The following is a 25,930-nucleotide window of genomic DNA, read 5'->3' as shown; positions in this document are numbered from 1 at the left end:
GAGGAAACAAGTAGATGTTGTCTGTCTTTGTGATACAGAGGCTGCCTCTGTGTTTGTGTGTTTTGGTTGTGCATCATTTTGTGTACATGTGTGCCCGTCTTTGTGTGCTTGCAGCTTTGCCTATTGAGAGCCAGTCACTACTATGGGTGAGTCTGACTGACTTCAACAATGGCTGCATTCACTTTGGCCTAGGCTCCAGGCTCCAGGCCCCAGGAGGACAGGAGACAGTAAACAAGCCACAGTTGGCTGCCTCTCCTGATGTTACACAACATCCTGGGTGCTTTTTAGGTAGTTTTTTTTTTTTCTGGGTAACATGGGATGAGGAGTTGGACACTGGGAACAGAAAGATCTTGAATGGGTTTCATTGACGGATGTATGAGTGTTTTGCAGTAGGTCTAACCTCCATCAGGTTGTGCAAGTGGTGCTGTGGTCCCAGGGGGCCCATGACGGCTCCCTCCCCGGAGCCTATCTGCTCCACTAGCATCTGTACTTTGTTCAGCTCCAGGATGCCTTTGGTCCTCGCCAAGTTCTGGAGATGCTGACGAAATGCAACCAGACCTGAGAGCACAAAACAAATCCCCACAATACAGAGTCACAATGGATTCCTTCATCGAATGAAATCACTTTTCTCTCCACAACAGGACGTCAGGAGCTTCACCCTAACAGACAATCAGGCCTTATCCCAACGGATATCCGTGTAGTAGTTGACCAGTTAACGCTTTTCAGTGACCAATGTGATTGTGACTGTATGTATGTCATGAGCCACTGTGGGTGTGTGGTTACATATACACACACACATGAAAGTATCTCTGTGTGAGTGTGTGCAACAGAAAGTGGCGAGACCCATCCAGTGGTGACGAGCTGCATCTGTGAACGATGGGACCTGACTCACTGCGATGGTGGGAGTTATTTAAAACCACAGTCAGCAGTCTGACGCAAAAGAATCCACCGCATCAACGCTCTCTCCAAAGAGGATTATGAGGAATAAATAAATAAATAAATAAATGAATAAACTGGGAACATGCAGTGCAGGCTGTCAATGCAGGGCTGTAGAGGTAAAGAACACTTTGATGCTATAATTATAGTGTATACTTGGCTCAATCACAGGTGTTTTACAAACAGCAAGCAGAAAATAATGCAGCTTATGGGGGGGAAAAAAGGGGAGCGCGATACAGAGGTTGTTTAACATTTCTCCCTATATTTTTACCTCCTCCTTACCCTCCGATGGGGAGCAGAGACAAATCCTGCCTGCCACAGATTTAAAGTTTGAGAAAGACAAGACTGAGAATGAGCAGTATAGAGGGAGAAGGAGCATGTGTGGAGAAAAAAAAAGGAAAGAGAGAGAGAGATATGTGGGCTGAAACCTTCAAATATCTGTGTCTGATTCATAACAGTGAATCATCACCGCTACAGTCATCACTGGAGAGGAGGAAGAGATGGGGGGGAAAAGTGTGTGAAAGAGAAGGGGGGGGGGAGCAAATGAGAGGGTGGGAATGAAGCACTTTTATCTAGAAGACGCCGATATACAGAGTGAGTGTGTCTGTGTGCGAGTGTGAGGGAGCAGCTGCAGCTGGGGTGTTGCGTCTGTGTCATGAGAGGTGGAGCTCTTCCTCTCGCCTGGAGCTGCGTGGACCCTGAAGCCTGAGACGTATGTGCTATGACACCTCATACATCATACTGGGATTTAATTGACACTTGTGTATGACTGATCAGTGATATCACGGCATCGTCTTTCGTGACTCTTCCGACTTCTGACAGTATATTTCCATATGTCAAAGAATGTTTTACAGCGCTCTCTACAGAGAACTTGTCACTTGTCATGTGACTGCCTCTGTGTTGTGATTAACCGAGGCTTTTCAGTGAGACCTTTTCGATACTTCCTGGCATTCCTGTGCTTCAGAGGTGTAGCTTCGGAGGGAAGTCTGAAGAAAGGGGCTTGGACTTTTGAATTAAAAATTAAACATTAAACCCTAGATTTAATGTGAAAAATTGGTGCACATCGACTTAAAAGAAGATTCATCTCTTATGGCAAATGGCTGGTGAAGAACTTCATTGTCTTTTCAAGTCTTTGTTGCAAATCATATGATGCCATCCAATAAGTTGCCATGTTACATAACACAGGCAGTAAGACCTGTGGATGAATGCATTTGGAATAATAAAAAAAAGTGTACTTTAGCGTGGTGGTTCAAACCTTGGGTGAGGGAGGTGTCCGAGGCACGGCGTCCTTCTCTGAAGCTGATAGGGGAGCGGTTATGCGTCTCCCGGTGCTGGGAAGTCAGGGCGGCCATTGCAGGGTTGGGAGGCCGAGTGTTTAAGAAAGGCGTAGCAGAGCTGTTGGCCTGTACCACTTCACTGAGAGAGGGCGGATCTTCCAGGAGACCAAGGTCACTGTGCATGGAGCCCATGTCATAGCCGATGTCCGAGTCCACACTCCCCATGGAGGGGTTGTGGCCTAGAGTGAATAACTTGCCTAATGGACAACATATATTTTCTGTCAATGAAATCACCTTGGTAAGAACTTCAGTTTAGTATTGGACGCATGTGGCATCTAAATGTCTTAATGTGTGTGTTTGATCAGAGCACATAATACCTTGGTTTGGCTGATTAGTGACCTCAGAGAGGGTGTGTCGCCGCTGGCCAAACCGTGCCGTTTGATAGGCCGAGAGCAAGTGGGCTGGATCATCATCTGTATCAGGCTCCTCAGTCTCGATGCCTTCATCAATGGATGTCTCCATCATGTTGCTAGGCGACGAGGTGGAGGACTTGTGGAGGACAGTGGTGGGAGGCAGGGGGTCCAGCATGCAGCCATTCACCTGGATGTGGGGAGAAATAAAAGGGACAGAGAGATAATAATTACCTATCAGAACAGGAAACGGCTGCACGCAGAAGAACACGCTGACATTGAGACAAACAAAGGCAAAGGTTAAGAACAGATATTTATAAAATGCACACAAGGTGCATACAAAAAACAAATGCGCATCAAGTCTATGATTCATAGTAGGCCACTTAGACACAAGAGGGTGGCCATCATTCTCAGAGTTAGGGCTCTTACTCTGCACTCAGCACAGTTGGACTGTCTAGACCTGTGGCTCCGCAGGATGCAAGCTTTACTGAAAGTGCCGTCACGCACATACTCACCACCAGAATCACTCGATGCATTTAGGCATGTAGACATTGTCAAGCCAAACTGCTGAAGTTCAAACTGATCATAGGAATGGGGAGGAAAGGTGATTTAAGTGACTTTGACTGATCCAGTTGGGACTTTCATACACAACCATCTTGAGGGTTTACAGAGCATGGTCCGAAAAAGAGAACATATCCATTGAGCAGCAGTTCTCTGGGCACAAACATGCCTCGTTGATGCCAGAGTTCAGGGAAGAATGACCAGACTGGTTCCAAATGATGAAATGAAAGGCAAAATTAACTCAAATAACCACTTACTACATCCAAGTTTTGCAGAGCACCATCTCTGAATGCACATTGCACAACACATTGAACCTTGAAGCAGATGGGCAAACAAAAGAAGAAGACCACACCAGGAACCACACCTGACCATTTATAAGGTGTCCTGTATAACTCGAGTGAGTGTATATAATCACACGCATTCACACAACTAAATGTCATCTGCATGAGTTGCTGCCGTAACCAGGAAGCCTGGTGTTGGTCTAAATAGAGCAACAGCTTTGCCCAGATCCCCATCTGCTTTCTATAGTGTGCAGGGACAGGAATGCTGTTACTCAACCGACAATGACTCTGACACACACACACACACACACACACACACTCAAGTTTGCACATCTATTCTTCTTAGGACACTTCATTGACTTCCACTCTTTTGGACAGACTGAACAAAGCCTTACTCTAACCATAACCAGTTAATGCCTAACCCTTACCTAACCTAACCACAATGTCAATATCAGCCCTAAACTCAACAAGTTCTTTAGAAATTAGGTTCTCATGAGGACACACACACACACAAAGACATTCCTTAGACCCTTACACTAACCTTAACCACAGCAGCTAAAATGCTTAACCCCAAACCTTACCCTAAACTTAACCTGAAACCAAATCTAACTGCAAACGAAGTCTTAACTGTCAAAAACCGAGATGAAATTGTGATGAAGTTTCTAAAATGTCCTCACAAAGATGATTTTGAACAGAAACCTCGTCCTCACAGTCATTAAGACTGTTTTGCTAATGGGCAGGACGTCATGGTGGCGAAATTTCTGGAGTAGTGCAGCAGCTTTTTGACCATGTGTGTTCACTCAGGTCCACATTAGGTCACATCATTATCACAGGACCTCTTGCATAACCATGCTCCATTCATGCAGATAACAGGCACTCTGTCTCTGCTCTGCTCAGCTCAGACACATGCTCACACAAAACAATGACACATCACTGTTCTGAAGAGAAAGGACGAGGAGAAAAGTAAAGAAATAAACTATCACAAATAAATCTAAATTAATGACGACCACTCTAAGCTGCTTTATGCTGCAGTTTTGCCATTCACTCACACATTCATACAGCGCATCCAAGTGCAGTGCTTTTTCTATCACACATCTTTCATCCCTACTCACAGCCGGGGTTGGGGTTAAGTGTCTTGCCTAGGGACATGTCGGCATGTAGACTAGTGGAGCTGGGAATCGAACCCTCGACGTTTGGGTTGAAAGACCACTCACTGAATGCGGTGTCCTAAGAAGAATAACTGCACCAACCGGTGTGTGTGCGTGTGTGGCCCTGGAGGTGTGCCGTCAACTCCGACCACTGATGTCTGTGTTCTGTAACAGTGTCAGCTCAACAACAGGCCGGAGGAAAAAGGTCGCCGGTTAGCACAGATAAACTGAAAAAACGGAAGGGCACAGTGTAGATGTGTGAGTGTGTGCGTGTGTGTGTGTGTGTGTGTCATGGGGCACTGCAGAACGGACAGCTGTCCTGTCTGCTGCGAGCGCTGCCCGGGTGCTTACATAAGTGAGTAAGTCAGCTCTACTGTGGCAGGATGAGGGAGCAAGCCGATGCTCTAAACCCAAGAGTCTGACATGCACATCCACGAGTGTGCAAATCATTCCTGATTCACAGTGATTGGGTATACTTTTTAAAGTAAATCACTAATCCCCCTTATGGGGACACTGTTTTTAAGGACAGGCTTATGCAAGCTAATAATGAGTTCATCGTTTAAACTACAACATCCTTGCTCCAAATCCAGACACGAGTGAGCCACCACGTGAAACCATGGGACAAACACACAAATAAAAAATTAAAAAACAACTTCCATGTATTTGAAGCTCCTTTTCTTGGTATTGGACTTACTTTGGGTGTGTTAACATCCTCCACCATGAAATTCTGCTCGAGGGGAGAGGCAGTCTGGGGGAAAGTGAAAGCTTCAGAGGAGGCTTGGGGCACAGCGGGGGAGCGCAACAGACGAACACCCTGCGGGAGCAAACCCACCTGGGCTGATCCGCTGGTTGACTGTAGACGGAGACAAAAAACAGAGACTGTGAGATTCTTTGAAATCACATAAAATCAGTGTGAATTATCGCAATCATGTCCATGAAATGGACATGATTGCGATAATTCACACTGCAAATGACAAAATTGAGCTGCAGTGAATTTGAAATTACAATGATGAAGACAATGAAAGAGTAATTACACGAAGTACAATAGAAGAGACATAGGGCAACAAAGAGAGAAAATTATGAATTATGCAACTGAGGGAGATGCAAAAAGATCAAGGCTGGGTGGAAAAGACGGTGAGAGAGCAAATAAATTCTGGCTCTGTCTGTCTGTTTGTTCCTGACAGCAGGTGTAAATATTTGAGCTTTGATCAGACATGCATGGATAATAAACTTGGTATATTTTATTCAGCGGCTCGTCATCGCCTTGATGCCCTGTGGTCACCTTGACGACAGTCTGCTCAGCGATGGTGCTTGGCCGGCGCTGGCGGGCATCGAGTCTCTGTTCAACGGGGAAGCTGCATCGATGGGCCTTGAGTCGCTCCACCAGCAGGTAGTAGATTGCAGCAAAGTGGTTGTAGCTTTTGTTCTGCAGAGACTAAAGGATGACAGGCAACACGAATGTTTGAGGTTACTACTGAAGCACACCTTCTGATTTCAGTGATTTGACTGTGACAGCTATTATGATATGCTCTCCTTAGCTTCTCAAACTGGGTTACTGGAGCAAAGAATAAACAAATATGCAGAAAGTTGTATTTTCACAAAAGTTTGCACATAGAACATAATGGTGGATGATGCACAGCTACAAAATATCTACATTATTGACACCAAAAGAGAACTACAGTACTGATGACTATATTTATATCTAGATATAACTAGATCTGTAACAGGTATACTTACACCACCTGATAGAAATAGATGATAGATGTTCAAATTTAATACAATCCAATCATGCAATGGCAAAATTGATCATTATTTTTTACGTGCATAAGTATAATGCATAAGTATAAGATGCATAAGTAGTGATGTGCTGATCCAGATACTGGCCAAAATAAAGTAGACTGTATAAAGTAAACTCTGATACAATTGGTAAACCCCAAATATGACATAAATTAATCACTTATCAAAGGCAACATGCTGTAACGATTACCATTACATCACATACACCACCACTATTAACACCATTATGTGACAGGGACATGAGTAAGGTCTGCAAACATCTGCTACACAGTTGGATAATTAAGTTCTTTAAATGGCTGGGTGGTAAATGCATCTGCACAAACGTCTCATACAGACAGAGAAGTTGTTTAAAAGAGGTAAAAGACATACTCAAGTACAAATACCTACACATTTTAACACAGTAGTTTTAGCAGTGTAAAAGTAAGGTAAGGGTGAGACGAAGGCACAAAGGAGACTTGCTCCCCTGGCCCCTGCCTGACTATATCTATTTCTATAGCGTCTTGTGTCTGTGTGTTGCTCAATTGCACTGCTGGACACTGGAGAACTTTGTTTTCTGCATATCCAGTGTCCACTGACACCATCTTCTCCCGTCCCTCAAGATCAGTCCTCACCTCTATAGTCTTGTGTTGGTCGATGCCGAGGCTGTGCATCAGGCGGAGGACCTGCTCGCTGTATTCTCCTACAGCCGCCTGAGCCTCAGCGGGCAGTGGCTGTTGGTACAGGACAGGCCTCTGTACCGGAACATCCAGAGCCATCCACTTGTGCTCCTTAATCTGGGCCACAGACAGACGCTTTGATGGGTCCAGGACCAACATCCTGCGTATCAGGTGCTCACAGTCTGCGAGGGGAGGAAAGAACATTCAAATGTGATGTGCATACATTTGTATATCCTTTCATATTGTAGGTTAATACTTCTTTACAAAAAAAAAAAAAGCAGTTGAGTATGATAATGCTGAACACTTCTTGCATAAGCAATGATGAAGCAAATTAAGCCACAAACCAACACACACCGTCACAGATGAAGCAGAGCAGAATTAACTCATGATCCACTCACTTCTTTTCTTAGTTTCTTCACTCATCGCTTTCTGAACAGCATGTCTCTTTTCTACTTTCCTCCCCTCCTAATGAGAACTCCACACCTCTAGTCGGTGGCTAGATGAGTTTGACGTCAGACACAGCTGGGTTCTTAACAGGATTACAGTTCTCCTGGCTGTGCTGCTTTGGCCTGCCTTTACCCCTAGCGCCTGCACTGCATTCCTCTCTGCCACACTGCATCCGTACCCATGCCGTAACCTGCTGCTGCTACTGTGTTTAAGTTTAACAGATTTGCTTGCAAAAGATAAGCGATACAGATCAGTACCATGCATTTCCTCAGTTTCATATGCGGTTGAGAGATTTAAGTTGTTCTGTCTTAGAAGTACATTTTAAAACATTATATATATATAACATATTGTCGTTCTGCCCCAGCATATACATATACATATATGCCACCTACAGGCTAAGCAAATAAATCATAATGCTTGGTAAATATGAAAACACTCTGAACAAGTTTTCAAAAGACATTTTGTCATGTGAGTGCACACACAAGCAACTTTTCTGCAGGTCACCTTCTCTCAGTTTCCACATATCATGTCCTTTGTCACAGACAAATCAAAAGGACAAGGCTGCCAATGTTACCTCCCTGCTGCTCCCTTCTTCACAGTTGCCCTGCTGATCTACTGACGTTTACTTACATTTTTCCTACCTTCAGCCAACCCCCCCCCCCCCCCCCCCATTATGAGCAGAACCTGTGTGTGCCCCTCACTGCACTTTTACCCTGTCATATTCAGCAGCTTGTGCAGCTGCGACCTGCGTTAAATACAATGCAGTACATTACATGACTGCAATTAGCTTGACCCAGACATTACACAGCCTCTACGTTGCCACAGCTGTGTTTACAGCAACATTCGAAACTGAGCATATTTTTCAAACGCTACTAACCACCAGGGGAAGGCTGGACTATGTGGATGAGAGGGGCCAACAAGTGCATAACAGTCTAGCTGATTGATTGGCACAATGTTCTTAGCCAGTACATTACGCCACCATGACTCAATCGCAGAAACATCCCAGTTAACAATTGTCCCAGAGGTGTAGAGTTGCACCACGTCCCTCAGTGAAGGAGAACAGTACACATTTGAAAAGCAGAGAGCAGGTACTGAGACCAACTTCATGTTTTATGCTTCACTGATTTCTATAAGACATAAAGACTTAAAAACAACAGGCTATAACCCATATATATATTTAAATATGAACACACTGAGTGACTGTAGACCATGATAAAGCAACATGGCATCAGATTTCACTTGACTATCAAAAACTAACTAACTAACTCCCAGTATTGTTTCTGTGTAGGCTGTGACTACCTACTGCTGCACTGAAGCAACACAAGCAGCTGAGCTTCACCCGACAAAGCCACATGTAGTGTCTTTTTTCAGGCAATCAGAGGTGGACCAACAAGCAGGTAAAGTGACTTGTTAACCACCAGAAAACCGTTTGGTAAAACAGTCAGTCATTATGCCATTTTCTTCCTTTAGCCAATTCAAAACATGATGATTGGTAACTGCAGATCTCTGTCAACATGAGGAAATATACACTGACATTTTATAAATCATTTCAGAAAATACTTCTTTATCATACTGACCTGCAGTTTGTATGCAGGTTTAGACAAACCGAAGGAAGCACATAATCTCCACCTCACCTGAGCAGGTACTAAAAATAGTACCTGGTACCAGGTACTATGCTAGTGGAAACGCTACTTAAACCGTGCCGTGGCGAGGCGAGTAGAGCCGGTGGAAATGTGCAATAGTGTCAGAGAGTTGGTAGTTTGTTGTTCTGCAGAGCATAAACACTGACTAACTCCAGGCTATTCTGTACTACTATTTACCAAGCCATCGCAAAACATCAGAAAGCCGGGACTTGACCACAACATTCACAGTGCTAAGGTGCTATGGTGAGAGTTTACTGTATGGTGCTAGGCTGTGCTGTGTCCAGTGAGATGAGATAGACTGTTCCTGGATAAAGTAATCTGCACACTCTGTTCTCCTTGTTCGGGAACAGGGGCTGGTCTGGGGGTGGGGAAGCAGGTTTGAGTGTCAGTCTGGCCAAGGAACTGACAATACACTCCTACATTCCCCTTATGTCTTAATTGTTTCAAGGTCCCGAACAGAAAAAAAAAAAAAGAAATCTGTTCGACTCTCTAACCACACCCCCTGTGGAGAAAGTGCTATAGGCTTGCAGATGGGATACAGAGAAAAAGACAGGGCCACAGACGGACAGGAAGATGTCTCACAGACCAAGCATGAGTCAGAGAGACAGACAGACAGGCATGCAGAGTTCTCTTAGCGAGATAGACAGCCATGCTGCTGAAAGGCTTCACTGGCTCGTTCCCAGGTGACACAAACAGCTCCAGCTCTGAACTTAATCTGCTGTCAGCAAGCTAGTACAGTTGCAAACAGCAGGGCTGCTTTCAGACAGCCTGACACACTGTGCAGTACACACGCATGCACACACACACTGACAAACAACAGAGGAAAATTAGCGTCGCCTCCTTCAACTCTCCGACTGTATCTCTTTCAAATGAGCAAACTGCTGTCTCATTGAAATGACCACTTGACTGGTTACAGCCACAGGAGAGTCTGCCAGTGAACATTCAACGTTGTGGGGACTTAAAAACAAAGTGTGATCCATTTATCTGAGCAGAACTATCACGCACTGGGATTTCATGACATTTTTTGCCTCCGTTCTATTACATAACATAAGAAAAAAGCCTGGAGGCCATCTCACAAATATACTGCACGTGTGTCCATTTACAGAAATATGATAACAAAGGAGTAGGAGAAAGTGCCATCTCCTATCGTATTTTGTATTCAATATCCCAGAGAGAATGAGCTTGTCTCCTCTTACCCTCAGTCATGAAGTAGGGGATTCGAAACCTTCCTTCCAGGACTCTCTGTCTGAGCACAGGGAGAGTGGGCCCATCGAAGGGCAACGCACCACACACCAGCACATAGAGCACCACCCCCATACTCTGTGAATATGAAAAGATGCACATAATTTCAAGGTCAGGGCAGGATCGAGGAAAAAAACAGAAGATCAATGAATCAATCCGAGATGTCTAAGAGCATTGTTTGTACTCACAAATGACAAATGTCACATGAATCAATACAATCTCTGGGGAAAAGACAGGTACATCATTTCAAAACATACAGTATAGCAATGTTGATTTTATTACGCAATCATTAGTGCTGAATGATTTTGGGAAAATCTGCTGAATATTGCAATTGCGAGTTCATTTGCAATACAATTAAATACAAGGCAAGGTTCGGTTCAATACTCACTGTGTAATAGCTTTAAAATGTTATTGAGCATGACCACATGACATGAATTAACTACTTAATTAAGAACTTAATTCAACAAATTGTTTCCAACATTTAAGTGGTAAATTGCAGCCTTTGCAATTTACTACAACCCAAATTACAATTTCAATTTCAATTGTTTAGTCCTAATATTAATGATACAGTTTTTTTCTTACCCAGATGTCGAGTTGCGGGCCCTCATACTGCTGTCCCTCAAAAACCTCTGGAGCAGCATAAGGTGGGCTGCCGCACCATGTGGCCAGAGGCTCCCCCGGCTGGAAGAAGTTCCCGAATCCAAAATCTACATGAGACAAAAACACCAGCTTTAAGTTGACTAATGTGAAGTGTGCTGAAACTTTAAAAGGCCCTTTTAAAACCTGGTAACTAACCACACAGTGTTTACTGCGGCTTCTGCAAGAAACCAACCTTTAACAAAGAGTTTTTCTTGTGACTGTAAAAATAAAAAAAATAAGAAAAGGGAAGAGGTTACAGTTACAGTAAAGCCCCAGTAGTTCCCATGCTGAAGTGGTCAAACTGTGCAAAAAAAAAACATGTTCAGTGATTGTAGGTTTCTCTTCTTTTTTTCATGCCTCATTTCAGTAGATACAAACGTGAGAGTGTCCCGGATAAAATTGGCTCAGCTAAACTCACTGCTCGGGGCATTTAGTGCCCATGTGGTGCACAACCTGAGCATTTGGCGAACAGGTCACCCCCATGATAGAGGTTTGTACGGGGCGCACAGGTTTTTGCATAACACAACATGTGAGCCACATATTTTTACTTTGAGGAATTTGGCTTTCACATGAGGTAACCTCCCCGGAGACTGACATGAGGTCATTAATGCGGTGTTCCGATTGGCTGTCTAGACAAAGGGGTCTAATCAACACACGCGCGCACGCACACACACACACACACACACGTACATACACGTGCAGCGCTCAGAAGTTCACGTCTGCCTTTCATTAAAATCCAACTAAAGGCTGCAGTAAATATCTGCCAAATCACAGTCGACTTGCGTGCCTGCAATCACTCAGCCACCCCCTTTTTTTCTGTGCGTTCATATCATTCTCTCTCCTTCTCATCCCACCTCCCTCTTTTCAAAACCCTTTACCAGTAAATTGTTCTTCGTCTCCACTTCTTGTTTGGCTTTAGCAAAATTGCTTGTATTTACTTCTAGACAATTATTCAATAACTATTTGGATAACTAATTATGTGAAGTATTTTATCAAGAAATAAGTGTAACATTTGCCAGTTGAAACTTGTCTGATGTGATCTGATGATCTACTCATGACATATTTGTTTCCTTGTGACAAACAGCTTGAATGATTAAAAAAAAAAATCACTAAGTAATAGCTACGGACAATTCCATGCACATTTCTTTCATTATCAGTGAGAGTTGGATGGAGTCATGAGACCTGAGCAGCAGGCACAGTGAACCCTGCCCCCCACCATTTTTCTCTATTCACAACAGTTACATAAACAGAAAAAATGCATTGCAAAACTAATAAATAACACTGATAAAATAAAATCCACCTTATATAATAGGTCTGGAGGTGATGTCGAATCACACATACACACACACTGTGAGCAGTGTGAGCAGAAGAGGGGCTGAATGAGTAACCAGTTCCGTTTTCTCGGCTCTGTTTTACATCATGATTCGTACAATTAACAGGAAACAATACAGACTGCCTGACACTCTCAAACATTTTCTTAGACTGCTTTTGGCTTGATTAAGACACACATTTGCCATGGCATTGTTTTAAAAGGCTTATGCAATGTCAAAACATTTATTTCAATCCTGTGTTGCGTTACATTTTCACCAAGAATGATAAGACTTCTCCAGCACATCCACAAAAACAGTCAGTGGGGTAAGGACTGACCAATCCATGTGTAAAAATGATGTCTCCATTCCTCCATAATTTTAGTCCGATAAATCTTGCATTGTCATCTTGGCATATGCATGAAATCCTGGTTATTCAGAATACTTAGGAAGTCAGCTGACCTAATTTTTTTTGGGGCCATTGCTGAACCATTACCTTATCAACTGAAGCAACCCCAGATCACAGCACTGGTATGATAAGCTCTGAATGGAACACTAGAGTATGTGATGATTCTTTTGGGCCAGGCAGTGTACAACCAGCTGTCAAGTGCAGAAATGCGCACATTGACTCACAAACGCACAGAGCTAGCAGTCAATCTTTAAAAATCAACTGAGTTTACTGTAAAACCCATGTAGGATACAGATTTGGGAGATAAATGCAGTGCCAACTCCAACTGACAAGGAAATAGCAGGTTGGACACCGTGCATTTCATATTCAATCCATTTAATTATGCCAGGTAGCAGCAGGTGTGGAGGGTGCAGCCATGCACCACAGTGGGGTTTTATTGTACAAGAGTGTGTTTACCGTCTTATGCTGCTGTGAGGGAGAAAAGTGAGATGCAGGCAGATCGGAGCCGAGCAGTGCAGTGGGTTTATCGTCAGAAGCTGTGACCCATTTCATGCAGCTGAATACTGAGCAGACTGGCTGACGTCAAACGCTTCAGCACGCTGCAGGCTACCACCAGCACTCACAGCTCAACAGGAAGGGTGGGGTGGGAGGCAAATGTGTGTTGCACACAACAGCGTTGAACATGTCACACTGAACTGCGTGGATATGAGTAAAACAAGCAAAAGTCAAAATTGTGTTGTGACCAATACGGCGTTAAATGTATAATGTGTGACATTTTTGCTAGGTTTATTGGCAGAGTCGCAACTGAATATCCCTCATCTCACCCAATGTCACCTTCAGTGCATTAAAACTGATATAAATATAAAAGCTTCATTCTGGGGTAATGAACAGCAACAATTTATACAATCCAGTGATTGTACACAAAAAAATCAAGTATAATCATTTGATCTTCAATTTGTGGCAAATAAAAATCATTTTAGCTAAATTATACAAACTGGACACGGTTATGGCTGCAGCTGAGAATACACGGGCTACAATGATTAGTTTCATAATTGATTAATCTGACAACTGTTTTATCGAGATTAGTTGTTGAAGCCAGAAAATGCTAAGAAATAATGTTTAATGTTTGCCAAACCCTGAAATGATGATGTTCTCAAATGTTTTGTCCACAGACCCAAATTATTCTGTTTTAATGATTTTTTTGTGTCACATGGAGCAAGGAAACCACACAATATTCATATTTAAGAAGCTAAAAAAAATCGGTTAATTGATCAATTATTAATACTTGATTTATTGTTGCAGCCCGAACGGATATATATATTTCTCTTTTTATCTCTCACACTTATCACCATTTTCTCTCTTCCTGTCCTTCATGTATGCTTCAGGTTCCTCTTTCACACTTATTGAAAAGTTGATTTCACACTTTAAGATTAGTCTGCCTAATTAGTGACAGAGGAAATAAATGATCTAATTTAAAGATGAATTCATAAGCAGTAAAATACAAACCTACTCAGTTCTCTACGCTAAGGGATTGAACTGGTATCATCACAATGAGTAGTTCCTGTTGGGAAACTTAAAGAAATCAGACAGGACGTCTCCACGACACGTCTTGTAATCATTTTATAATTTTTTTCTTGTTAATTAAAATGAAACGGGTTTTGGGAAACAGACACAATCAAGCGATCCGCCGCCGTGTTAAATGTTTTGACTGTACACCATCAACAACACTCCGACAGTATAAAAAAAGAAACAAGAACTTTGAGGTGCGGCGGAAACACAAACCACACAGATTAGCAGGAATTATTCTCCCCGGGTAAATAAGTTCCTGGTAATAAAAGATTCTACACCGTGAAATCCTTTTGATCAGCTGATCTGGGGTGGGGTAGCTCAGTGGTTAAGACCGGTACCCTGTGTACAAAAGACATCATGGTCGCAAGTTCGACTCCATCCCTGGCAGGTTGTACTTAATTCCCTTGTAAGTCTGCTAAATGACATGTAATGTAGTGTAATGATCAAAGAGCAGCCTCCACTAACTTACCCATGGATGCCCTTCACATTCAAGTCACAAATGCTTTCCTAGAATTACTTCTGGGTCAATTTGACATGAACTCAGGACACACTAGTTCCTCTAAAGAATAATGTCTCCTAGCCCTGCAAGCCCTTCAAAAGGCACTCTCTCCGTCTTCTTCGTGGTTCCCCAATAGTGGAGCAAGTCACAAAATGTTTCTCTACCTTCAAGAACCTACAATAGACTCCTCTGAGAGCACCTTATCACCTTTAACACATTGACATATACAAGTCACACTTCATTGTCACTTCTCCATGTTCTCCGTCTTATGGAGCACATGTCGCATGTAATGCTTACTCTGTGGTTTCCCACTGGACTGAGGCTGAAAATGTTTCCCCGACTCGCAGGTTGCAAAATGAAAATATATACCAGAATAGTGTACTGTAAATTCGCCAGTTCGCTGAAATGATTACTCTCCTCCTAACATAATGGCATCCGAACAATATTCACTCCAGTCTTAAATCAAGTTTGGATGGACACACAGCACATACACACATGAATCTAGATAGCTATATGTCCATCTATATATACAAATGAATCTGCTTCATGCTATTTAATCATATTGTAGCAGCATCCATATATATCCAAGCCTCTCTCGGATCAACAACACATAGAAATTGTGTTGTCAAAGGGTCCACGTGTACCTTTTATCTAACAAACTAGAAGTTTTATATCATCAAAAGGTCCACAAAGCCACATCCCTTTCCTTGCAAGAATATTTACTCAAAGGCTTTTAAGGCCAACTGTTCACAAATTACACTGTAACCTAGTAATCCTGCATTAATCATTTCAACTAACCCTAAACTAAATTACCTCAATACTGGCTCCTACACATATCATTTTGCATGCGTGTCTGTTTATGAGAAAACAAACGTTTCTCTAAATTATCCAAAATTTCCATAAATCACTTGGACATATTTCTAAAATATCTGAACAAACGTTCCCATGGAAAGTTTCTGTAAATTTACCTGTAATTTTCCGCCCCTTTGCAACCCTACTTGTGATATTATCAAAGACTACCGCAATGGACTGATGGCTAAACTGCCGTTTCCACGTTAAAGAATGGACTTTGAATCTTAATGGCAAAAGCTTCATTAGGTGAAATTAAATAAATTAAATTAAGTAGATACATGATTTCATACAACTAAAAAATCAGTCCTACTCTAGGACCTGCAACAGACAACAAAGATCTAATGTAGCTGTCAACGACTGAAGGAATTATGATAATAAGGAAGACATATGATTGACGAGTCTTCTCTGTACCAATATTTATGATTAATATGCTACAAAGTACAGTGTGTTGTCATAATCAGGTGAATATTCCTTTTTTCCCCTCAATAATATTTTGCATCTGCAAAAGTAATCTCACACAGGCGCCCTTGATCTGAAGCTTGTTTGTATTCATCACATAGTGTAATTGACCATGAACACCTTCTTTTGGGTTTGTGACACTTTAAATGACACCACTCTGTGGAGGAGGATTCTCGCTATTTCTGCATTCTGTCCCACAATTCCCTTCAATCTGTCAACTTGAATGTAAAGGTTGTGTTTGAAGTGAAAACATGAAAGCTACCCCCTGCTGCCGCCACTCCCATCCCCTCTGCAGCCACCGTGAGCGTGACCTTTCTTTGACTGACCACTGCCTGGTTGAGCTTCACAGAGACTGACCAGCCTTTAGAAAGCAGGGAGGTGTTAGTGGACAGCAGGAAAAAAACAGAAACCGAAAGTATTGGTATGGTAAGATAGGGAGGAATAAGATAAATATGATTATGATGAAATTAAAATCTTAAATGAGACTCAAAGAGGGATTAAAGAAAAGGTTACTTTAAAACGTTTTTCCTTTAGACGTTTCTTTTTAAGCTTACATTGTCTTTAGATTGTGCTTTTGATAAATCAATTTGCACTTAACCAAATAAAATGAACAATGTAAAAAAAAAAAAAGTAGTAAGGAGGAGGATGAGTCAGTAAGCAATTCTGTTGGCAGGACAAGACAATCAACAAAACATTCGTTCAGTCCAATCCATAATTTCTTCATCTAAATTTAGTTTTACGTTTAAAGCACAACAGATGAACTGATCGTGAAATAACCATTAAATGTAGATTGGCCCAGCTGGCATCTGAACACAATCAGAAAAAAATCTTTAAACCTCTTGAGGTTTAATTTACAAATTTACAAAAAAAAACCCTGACTAACACAGATACATGTGCAGTACGTATGTAATGTAGTTCCGTCATGTAGGATTTAGAGAGTCCATTGTGGGTAAGAAAAGTACAGAATGTACTTTCCCGCTGATGTCCACCCCAGGGATGTTTTGTCTAATCACAAGCCAGGTAATGTTCTGTTCATTGTTTTTCTGCTTCAAATCTAATCTGCCGCGTGGACAATCGGCTGTGAGTCAGACATGTTTGTGAAAATTACTGCTGGGGTAATAACATCTCCAGGTTATCATCTTGGACCCTTCTGAGAAATAGTGGAGAGGATGATACGAGTAATGATGCAGGTGAAACATCCAGTTCTCCATCTGGTGTTGTGCCGTTCTGTCTAATTTGTCCTTATCTGACGTAATCTCCTAAAACAAATAAAAAAACTGGCTGTGACTTAATTGAAGGTTAACTGGGCAGATCATCTGTCATTTTCCCCATGATGGAAAATTACTTTAAGACCAATAAACAACTATGCATTTTATTTGACGATATGAAGTCAGGGGCCTGAAGTTCTTTGAGGACACAGTTTTCTTGGAGCACACATAAACACACTCAGTTGGTCTGGTATCCATTTACATGCATATTTTTAGCCGAACTCATATGGATGGATGTCAGTATCAGCTCTGAATAAAGCCTAAGATAAACCCCAGCCTCTTTCAAAGTATTGCCACATCTGCAGCTCTATCACCCTGCACCAATCGGCATCATTTGTCTCTCATCGGTTACCCTGTCTCCTAAACAGTCCATTCCATCAACTTCTACACTCAACCAATTACACCCAAATTATTTTCTCCCACTCCCACCCAGCACCCCCGTCCTTCTCGCTGGGACACAACAGTGGGGTGACATTCTCACTAGCCAGCTCTAAATGCCAGTTGCTTAATAATCACACTTTGAAGCTTGTACTTCAGACATCCAGCTTGGTCTCAAAGCTCTTCCTCTGAGCAAGTTCCTGGTTTTTGGACCTTTTCCTTTGATGTTTCCACATCCAAATTGGTGCCGAGGGCCAATGGGCAGGGATTCCTGATCTCCATTGTTAATCATTTTGAAAAGATGGCACAAGCTTTTGAATTCTTGCTGAGATTTTGAAGACATATGTCATGACATCTTTCAGCCAGCAGCCATCTTGCAAGCTAACCGCAGGCCTCTTCTCAACCCTGTGCAAACAGTCTGGGCAGATCATCATGACATTTATGAACAACCCTGGCACTGACATCAGACAGGCAATGCATTAAATCTAAATGATTCCATGCAGCCATCCAATAATTCTCAACCACTGTTAAGCTGATGGATCTTTCTGCAGGTTGTCCCTATTGTACCTGCAATCTTGATGTTCATGTGGCCATCCAGCAGCAGATTCTCTGCCTTCAGATCCCTGTGGACGATGTTGCGGTTGTGACAGTACTCCACTGCCGACAGGATCTGCCAGAACTTCCTCCTGGCCTCCAGCTCACTGAGGCGGCCGTGCTTTGCCAGGTAGTCTACAATCGTAGAGAGGGAGAGAGGAGCAGAGTGCAGACAGGTGAGTGATGTGTCCTTTGAAAAGTATATAGAGATAACTGATGAATGGGTTTTGTGCAACACTTTGTTTGTGCTGAAAAGGTTTGACTTTTGATGAAGTGCAGACCTGGTGAGAACTATATTTACAGCCGCTGGTCTTTACAGCATGTTTTCTAAAGTGATTCAGTCTTGTCTTTCAGAAACCCTTGTTCTTACCCCATAAGTGTATGTGTGCGTGTGTGTGCACATGTGATCAGGCAATGGTTGGGAGTGGAGAGTAAACTGTGTTGTCATAGCTGGAGGAGGAAAGGGCAGGATGAGATTTCTGAGAACTGTTGTTCCACTACATAATGTCCACATTGGTACAACTTGGAACCGGGTGTGAACTGTGGGGGTGGGGTTTAAAGCTGCAGAGTGCAACTTTTTAAATAAATGAACAGTCAGTTACATTCAAATTATGATGAAATTCTTCCTATTGGCATTCAAACTAAGAGAGTATGAGGATTATTGAAATGCAAGGGGTTATTATTCTTATTTTTCCACCAAATGAATCGTGTTTTTGAGGCCTTTCCCAGGCCCCAAAACTCACAGATTTTTGTGAACGCATCAGACCTGGTGTAAATTTATATCTGAAAGGTTCAGGGAATGTACTTTCTGTACTATTCAGGTGAGAAGAAATATTAAATGCAGATGAAAGAACTTAATTGAAATTGTTTAAGACTATTTTGGGGTTCAAAAAAAGTAAAACAATTAGAGCTTATAATGCGAATTGAAAGGTTTGTGTTTTCTCTCTACATTTCAGATTTTCTTAGTTTTTTTCCTTGTATTGTACAGGATCTGCAAATATAATTGGTTATTGGTCCATGTGACTCTCTCCGTGTTTCTCAGAATAGCAGTGTTTTAAATCTCATGTTGCCTGTTAAAAATATTGTAATATACACAGGAAGTGATTCATTCGAGAGCTGCTTGAAGAAAGGAGGAAGCACAAGAGCAATGTAAGGCTAGTGCAGCAAAACTGTTGTAGCAGGATGGATTATGGAAACCGACCAACATTTCAGAAGAGAATTCTACTGCTGTAAAATACCTGGACGTTCAGTTTGGGAGTAAAAGTACGGGAGCGGTAGAGTGGTGCAAGATCACCTGGGCATACATCATGTGGAGGCACCGGCATTACTTTGGTTAAGTGCTGGAGCTTGAATGGGGATGCTGTGTTTGTCAGTGTATAACTGCAGGGCACAAACAGATGTATAAACACACTTGACAATCGGCAGGGAAAATCAAGAAGTTGATGTAAATATGAACCCGAGTCCTGACTCAATCAGTAACAAACTGAACAACTGCTAAACATCATACGTACAGTACCTGTCCTCACGAGCTGCGCTTGAAAGCAGTGAGACAGAACATGTTTGTGGTTGTTTAGAAAAGACGCATGAAACCAAAGTCTGTGCCGCCTCTCGAGGGCGGTGGATTCATTAATTTTTCTGTCTACCTTCCTCCAAGCATCCAGATCACTGACCTTTCTTTCAATGTCCGATTCTCACACTACTCACTTCAATGACAATGTTACCGTTACAGTAGGGCTGAACAATTGTGAGGAGGCAGCAAGATGGAAGGAAGGGAAAGAGTGTGGACGTGAGGGTAGGGACTTTAAATATAGGGATGACTATGACTAGCAGAAAGAGAGAGTTTGCTGATGATAGAGAGAAGGAAGGTAGATATATTGTACGGAGGCACATGGCATTCACTTGAAATATATATATATATATATATATATATATATATATATATATATATATATATATATATATATATATATATATATATATAGAGACGCATGTTGTTATATATACAATTTACAATTTATAACAACATGGACGACTTATTTAGTTAAATCAAGTTTCACTTTGATCTGGGTTAAAGACACTGGAAGACCTGTCCTTAAGTCACATAGATGGTATTACCATTAGTTTGTCGACTTTACGCAGGCACCTGGGGACTTTGCAGTTGTTCAGAAGGAAAGCCCATTCAGATCTGCTAGACATAGCAATGTTTCTCCAGGATCAGTTGGACAGATAGGGCATGCACCATGAATACAAGATGATGCATGTGGTGGCTGAAAATAATCATAATTGGAATACCACTCCCCCATATATTCATGGTTTCAAGACCTCGCCCCTTGACTTTACTAAGAAGAGAATTATATATGGAATATGGAATCACAAAGTGCAATTGCCATCAAAATATCAATATACAATGTAATGCAAGGATAAGAGCTTCATCTCACCAATTGATTCCAAAACGTATGTATTCAACTTTTGTTTTAATTTGGCATAAACAAGGAATGACAAATCAGACTTCTCAATTTGCTAATTGTGTTGCTAATCATTCAGGTCACAATCTTTTTTCAGGCTGATGAACTTTGAAAAGTGTGGCTTTCGTCGCTGTCGGCAGGGTTCCTCTTCACACCTCTCTGTCCAGATAGCTCGCTAACTCTTCAATTCACACTTTGTGGCAAACAAGATAGGACACCGTTTACTTCCAGCTGGCACGGATACAGACCACAAACCAAACCTCACAACAACACACACACACACACACACACACACACACACACACACACACACACACACACACACACACCACAACAGACTCAACCAAGAGAACTTCATATATGAGTGTGTGCATAAATCCAGAAATGTAATAATCTGAAGATCCATGAGATACACCTCATAAAAAGTACATTTTGTAATCCCAAAGCAGAAAGGACTTGCAGGCAAAGTTTGCTTGAAATAGGAATTTTTGATTGGTCTTTGCATTTGTTAGAAATCATTGCTGTTATTTCCCTGGTGTGTGCCCACATGTGTGTGAAGATACAGTTGAATCACTGAGAAGTTTCAAAACAACGAGCAGATCTCTTTCAAGTTGCACAGAAATGTCACACTAAGCCAATTTCACAGCCCATTAATGTCAAAAATATTGTGCCATCAACCAACCAGGACATTTAAAGCACAGCAATGTACATCTCGAGGTTGGTGACTTGCATCACATTGTAATTAGCTCATTTTAATATCTTTGTATTGTCTCTGGAGTTGACCAAAAGGACAGCTGTTTTTTTGTTTGGGACAAAGTTTGCACAGTAAAAAGGACTAAAGGCTTCATGCGGCACTACTATAAGGACCAGTGTGTAACATTTAGAAGGGTTAATTGGAAGTATTAATGTAGGTGTATGTTTGTATAAGTAGATAATCACTTTAAAATGAAATGGGGTGCCTTAAGTTAAGTATTTTGATATGTGCTTGAGGTAAGGGCCTTGCTTTCCGAGGCCGTCACCTTGCTCCATTGTGCTGTGTGTTTGTAATCCAGGTTGATGATGATGCTGCTCCATCATAACTGATGTGGGCTAACTTCTGACGGTGTGGAACCCTCATTAGACAGCAGCTGAGAAATTCCACAGTGGAGGCCATTCAGTGACCCAGGCCAGTTTTCATGCAACGCTGCTAATCAAAAAGCACACTAGGGAGGGGAATGTGTCAAAGAGGTCCAACTATGCACCTGTAAGGAGAACAGGGGATCTAAAGTCATAACTGTACACGCTTCGGGGCTGAGGATGCACTCGCATTTTAACTGCACAGTGGCTTAAACAGCAGGCCGTCATTATATTTTATTAATTGTTTATATTATTCACGTCCACATACAGAAGTCAGCCGCAGGGTAATTTTGTTCATGTGCACTTAAAACGGTGTATCATACATCAATGTAGTATATACAATAAAATATCTATCTATCTATCTGTCTGTCCGTCCCTGCCATTCATTGCATCTTGTGGATTGAGGCTGAATGATTTTTAATAAACATCTAATTGTGGTTATTTTGAACTGCAATTGCGATATGATTTTGCGATATTAGGGAGGATTACTGTGTGCACTACTGTGTGATATTTGTGCAGATCTGTGAGAAACGTTCTCTTCAGTCTGTGATGTGAATGAGATGTGTATAGATCGACAATAATTCATCTAAAAATGATATTTACACACATTTGAAAATTGCAGTGGTTGCCTTTTGCCATTTCGATAACATCTCCATTAATTGTTCAGCCCTATTGTGGATGAAGAGTGTACATTTCCAACACTCCAAGACATTACACAGTTGAAAGTGCTAACTACTAACCAACACACAAACTATAACGTGATTTAAAGATGGCACAGTAACTAGTGAATTTATTGTCTTTAAGATTTAAATCAGTATCAAAAACTGCTGCAAATGAATTAATTGGAGCTCTGAAATGAATCTGGCTTAACTGAATAAAAGAATAAAATACACTTAATGCTAAACAATGAGTAGCAGCAGCGTGTTGCTACTGTTTGTTCCACAGTAGCACATGAAAGACAAGTCATTACTGTTTGAGCAATCAACACTGCACAACCTCTCTCTCTGACACACACAAGTTATGTTGCCCCCAGTAGAAGGATGAGTAATCCACTGATGCAAAGTTGTCGAGGGCAAGGCCCTCAGCACAGTGTGAGGCATGCAGCAATGCATTCTGGGAAAGCAAACAGAAAAAGTATGAATCATGTGGGTATTAGGGAGCAGCTCAACAACCACTGTGTTCCACTTCTGCTGAGAGCTGGTTGAGGAGTTAAGTCTCTCAGCAGCTGCTCAGGTTTAGAGGGGACAAACATCATGGGTACAAACTGGCTTGTTCAACAGATCTTTGGCTTGACTTCAGACAACACCATGGGGCAAGTGTGTGTGTGTGTGTGAGTGCGTGCGTGCGTGCCATAAACTTTAGATTAAATAGTCATTTGCAGGGTTTGTGTTAGTCTTACACATACATGAATGTGAGATGGATGAAATGTGTGTACTATTTTTTTTTAGGATCGTTTCTGGCATTAACACTGACAAGAAGTCCTCATGGAGACCAAAACCTGGTCCTTCGGGTTAGGCAATAACTGGTTATGGTTAAGGTTTGGGATAACACTTTGTTGATGATGTCCAACTGAAAATAAGTCAGTGCAGTGCCCTAAGAAAAATAGCTGCACAAACCTGTGTGTGTGTGTGTGTGCGCGTGTGTGCGTGGACGATAAAGGGCAAACACACATTCACAGACACTGGCGACAGATCATACACCGGGAACTGATACCCAAACCACTTGCGTACAGCTGCCCCACTCGAGTCAAATCTTTGTGCACGTTGATGGATGCTGATACTGATTTAATACTGGCACCTCCGGGGGCTAAAGTGGACTGAAGTCAGCTGGAGCTGAGCATGACATCCAAGTTATGTCCTGCCAAAATTCAGATGCAGCTACTGGTCGTGACACTTGGTATTCACTCAGAATAAATACAAAAAACAACAACAACCACACAACTAGCTAAGCACTGAGTCCAGACTAGTGTCTGGATTACCACCAACTCTAATATATTCTTCTTCAGTCCATTACCTACAAAACCTGGAAAATTCAACTCAACATTTGTCCTTTACCTTTTCATTTATGCTGCTTACAATCAGGCAAATGAGGCAGAAACACAGCCTCAGTAGCAGGGTAATATCTGCTAACTGTGTGGATATTTTGGCAATAATAATGATATCCTTTCATTTTATTTAGTTGCGTCTCTGTCGTGTTTAGTTCAATTGCTGAAATCCCTCTTTGTTCTTTGTATTTGTAGCCAAATTATTCAAATATTGTTCTCGACACAGTCAGAATGTGTCGGCCTGTTTCAGAGAACCTTTGGATTTGAAATAATCAGTTGCAAAAAGAAGAACTACTGTATTTTACGGCCACTTTTAGAAGTCTTTCATTATTAGGTTAATTCACAAAACTGAGATTAGTGAAGATGATTTAGTAATGAAAACAAACTCACAGCTCATACTGTGGGGCTTTCATTTCTTTTTATTTATTGCATTTATGTATTTATTTAGTTAATTCATTTAGACAGAGCATCTGCCTGTTTGTGGCTTGGATGTGGACATAGATTTCAAGCATTTTGTCACACTTGGATTAAAATAAGGCTCAGTTTAGTGTAGATATGTTATCATTTTCCCCTCAGGTCTAATTTAAACACTATAATACAACAGTAAGTAAAGTACTAAAGTAGTTTTAAGGACAAAACACATTTTTAAATCTTGATGATGCTCAACATACGAGATCATATGGAAGACATAACCCTTGCTGACCATCTCATAGATGAGTAATAAGTTATTATTTTGTTTTCTGCTTCATACAATATCATGTGAACGAAAGAGAGTAATAAAGAAATGAAGGGCACATTTTAGCTGATATTTAATTTACCTTAAAAAACCCATATTATTTATACATGCGATTTATTTATATAAACTACAACTGTAAACTGCTTTGAAATGTTTTCAAATCACTGAAGAAGACAAACACAAATGACTCCAGCTCAAAAATAACGTCATGTTTATCGTGTTAAAACCTTTTCCATTTTTAGGTGCCTGACGCTCAAAAGTGTGTGTGAAATTTGCTCCTCTCAAACATGACCAATCCCCTGTTAGACAGTGTCAATGTTAACTTCTCCTCACGATGGTCTGTGCAACCTGTAAAAGCCATAGCTAAAATCCTTTTCATACCTGTCACTTGTAACTAATGAATATTTAATCTCTTCATAGATTAGTGCCAGATTGCTTTTCTTAAACCACGCAGATACTTAAACTCTGCTCTCCTGGATGTTAATCAGACCAGAGTTAAAACGTGCAGTGATGCTGCGATAGATTTGTGTCACAATGTTGTTGGCCATAATCTCTGCAGCAGAGGACATCAGGCAATCTGTCAATCCAAACACACAATCCTTTTTTTTTTTTCCTTGTCCTAGTGGTCTCATGACTATTTACAACTATTTACTATGTTTTAAATCATGATCATTTCTTATCCTTAGGACTTAATTGATGCAAAGCACTTTTGAGAAGCAAAGCAGTTATTTCAATTATTATCATAATTACTACTACTACTACTATAAGAATGGGCATTATTTTAATTATAGGGAAATCTGAAAACTATTTGCTTGATTGCTTTGTCTATAAAATTTATCAAGAAAGCTTGTTAGAAAATATATGTATAACATTTTACAAATCATTTTAGCTCTATATGTAGATATTAAAATTGACTTAAATACTTGTATGTATACTTGTGTTTTTTTCAGAGGGAATGGTCATTTTTACATAATTATTCTCATTTTCATTCGAAAAAACACATTTAAAAGGATCACTGTGTGAGATCTATACACTGTGTGAAAATGTGTATAGATCAAGACTAATAATTCATATTCTGACACACATTATGCTCCAGTCCTGTCTAATCTGTACATAGGATGATGTTCTTCAAATCCATTTTGCTTATTGCATGGAGGACATTGCACATTCTTTCCAGGTTGTATTGCTTTTTATTTT

At 41.3% G+C, this 25,930-nt stretch overlaps 1 protein-coding gene across 2 annotated transcripts in view; it reads right to left on the bottom strand.

The window, feature by feature from the left end:
- Positions 1-25,930, bottom strand: part of sik2b (salt-inducible kinase 2b) — a 48,363-nt gene that overhangs the window by 6,611 nt on the left and 15,822 nt on the right. For both annotated transcript variants that reach the window (XM_058634519.1, XM_058634520.1), the window contains exons 4-12: positions 18,346-18,507; positions 10,981-11,105; positions 10,353-10,476; positions 7,022-7,248; positions 5,896-6,048; positions 5,308-5,466; positions 2,591-2,813; positions 2,192-2,470; positions 401-558 (exon numbers count right to left, since the gene is read on the bottom strand). In XM_058634519.1, coding sequence (XP_058490502.1) covers positions 401-558; positions 2,192-2,470; positions 2,591-2,813; positions 5,308-5,466; positions 5,896-6,048; positions 7,022-7,248; positions 10,353-10,476; positions 10,981-11,105; positions 18,346-18,507 — 1,610 coding nt within the window. The remainder of the gene's footprint in view (positions 1-400; positions 559-2,191; positions 2,471-2,590; positions 2,814-5,307; positions 5,467-5,895; positions 6,049-7,021; positions 7,249-10,352; positions 10,477-10,980; positions 11,106-18,345; positions 18,508-25,930) is intronic.

This window comes from Solea solea, chromosome 7, assembly GCF_958295425.1.
Source record: "Solea solea chromosome 7, fSolSol10.1, whole genome shotgun sequence".
In the NCBI taxonomy this organism is placed as follows: Eukaryota; Metazoa; Chordata; class Actinopteri; order Pleuronectiformes; family Soleidae; genus Solea; species Solea solea.
Note: the sequence above shows the minus strand (reverse complement) of the source record. Positions and strands in the feature narration are given on the sequence as shown.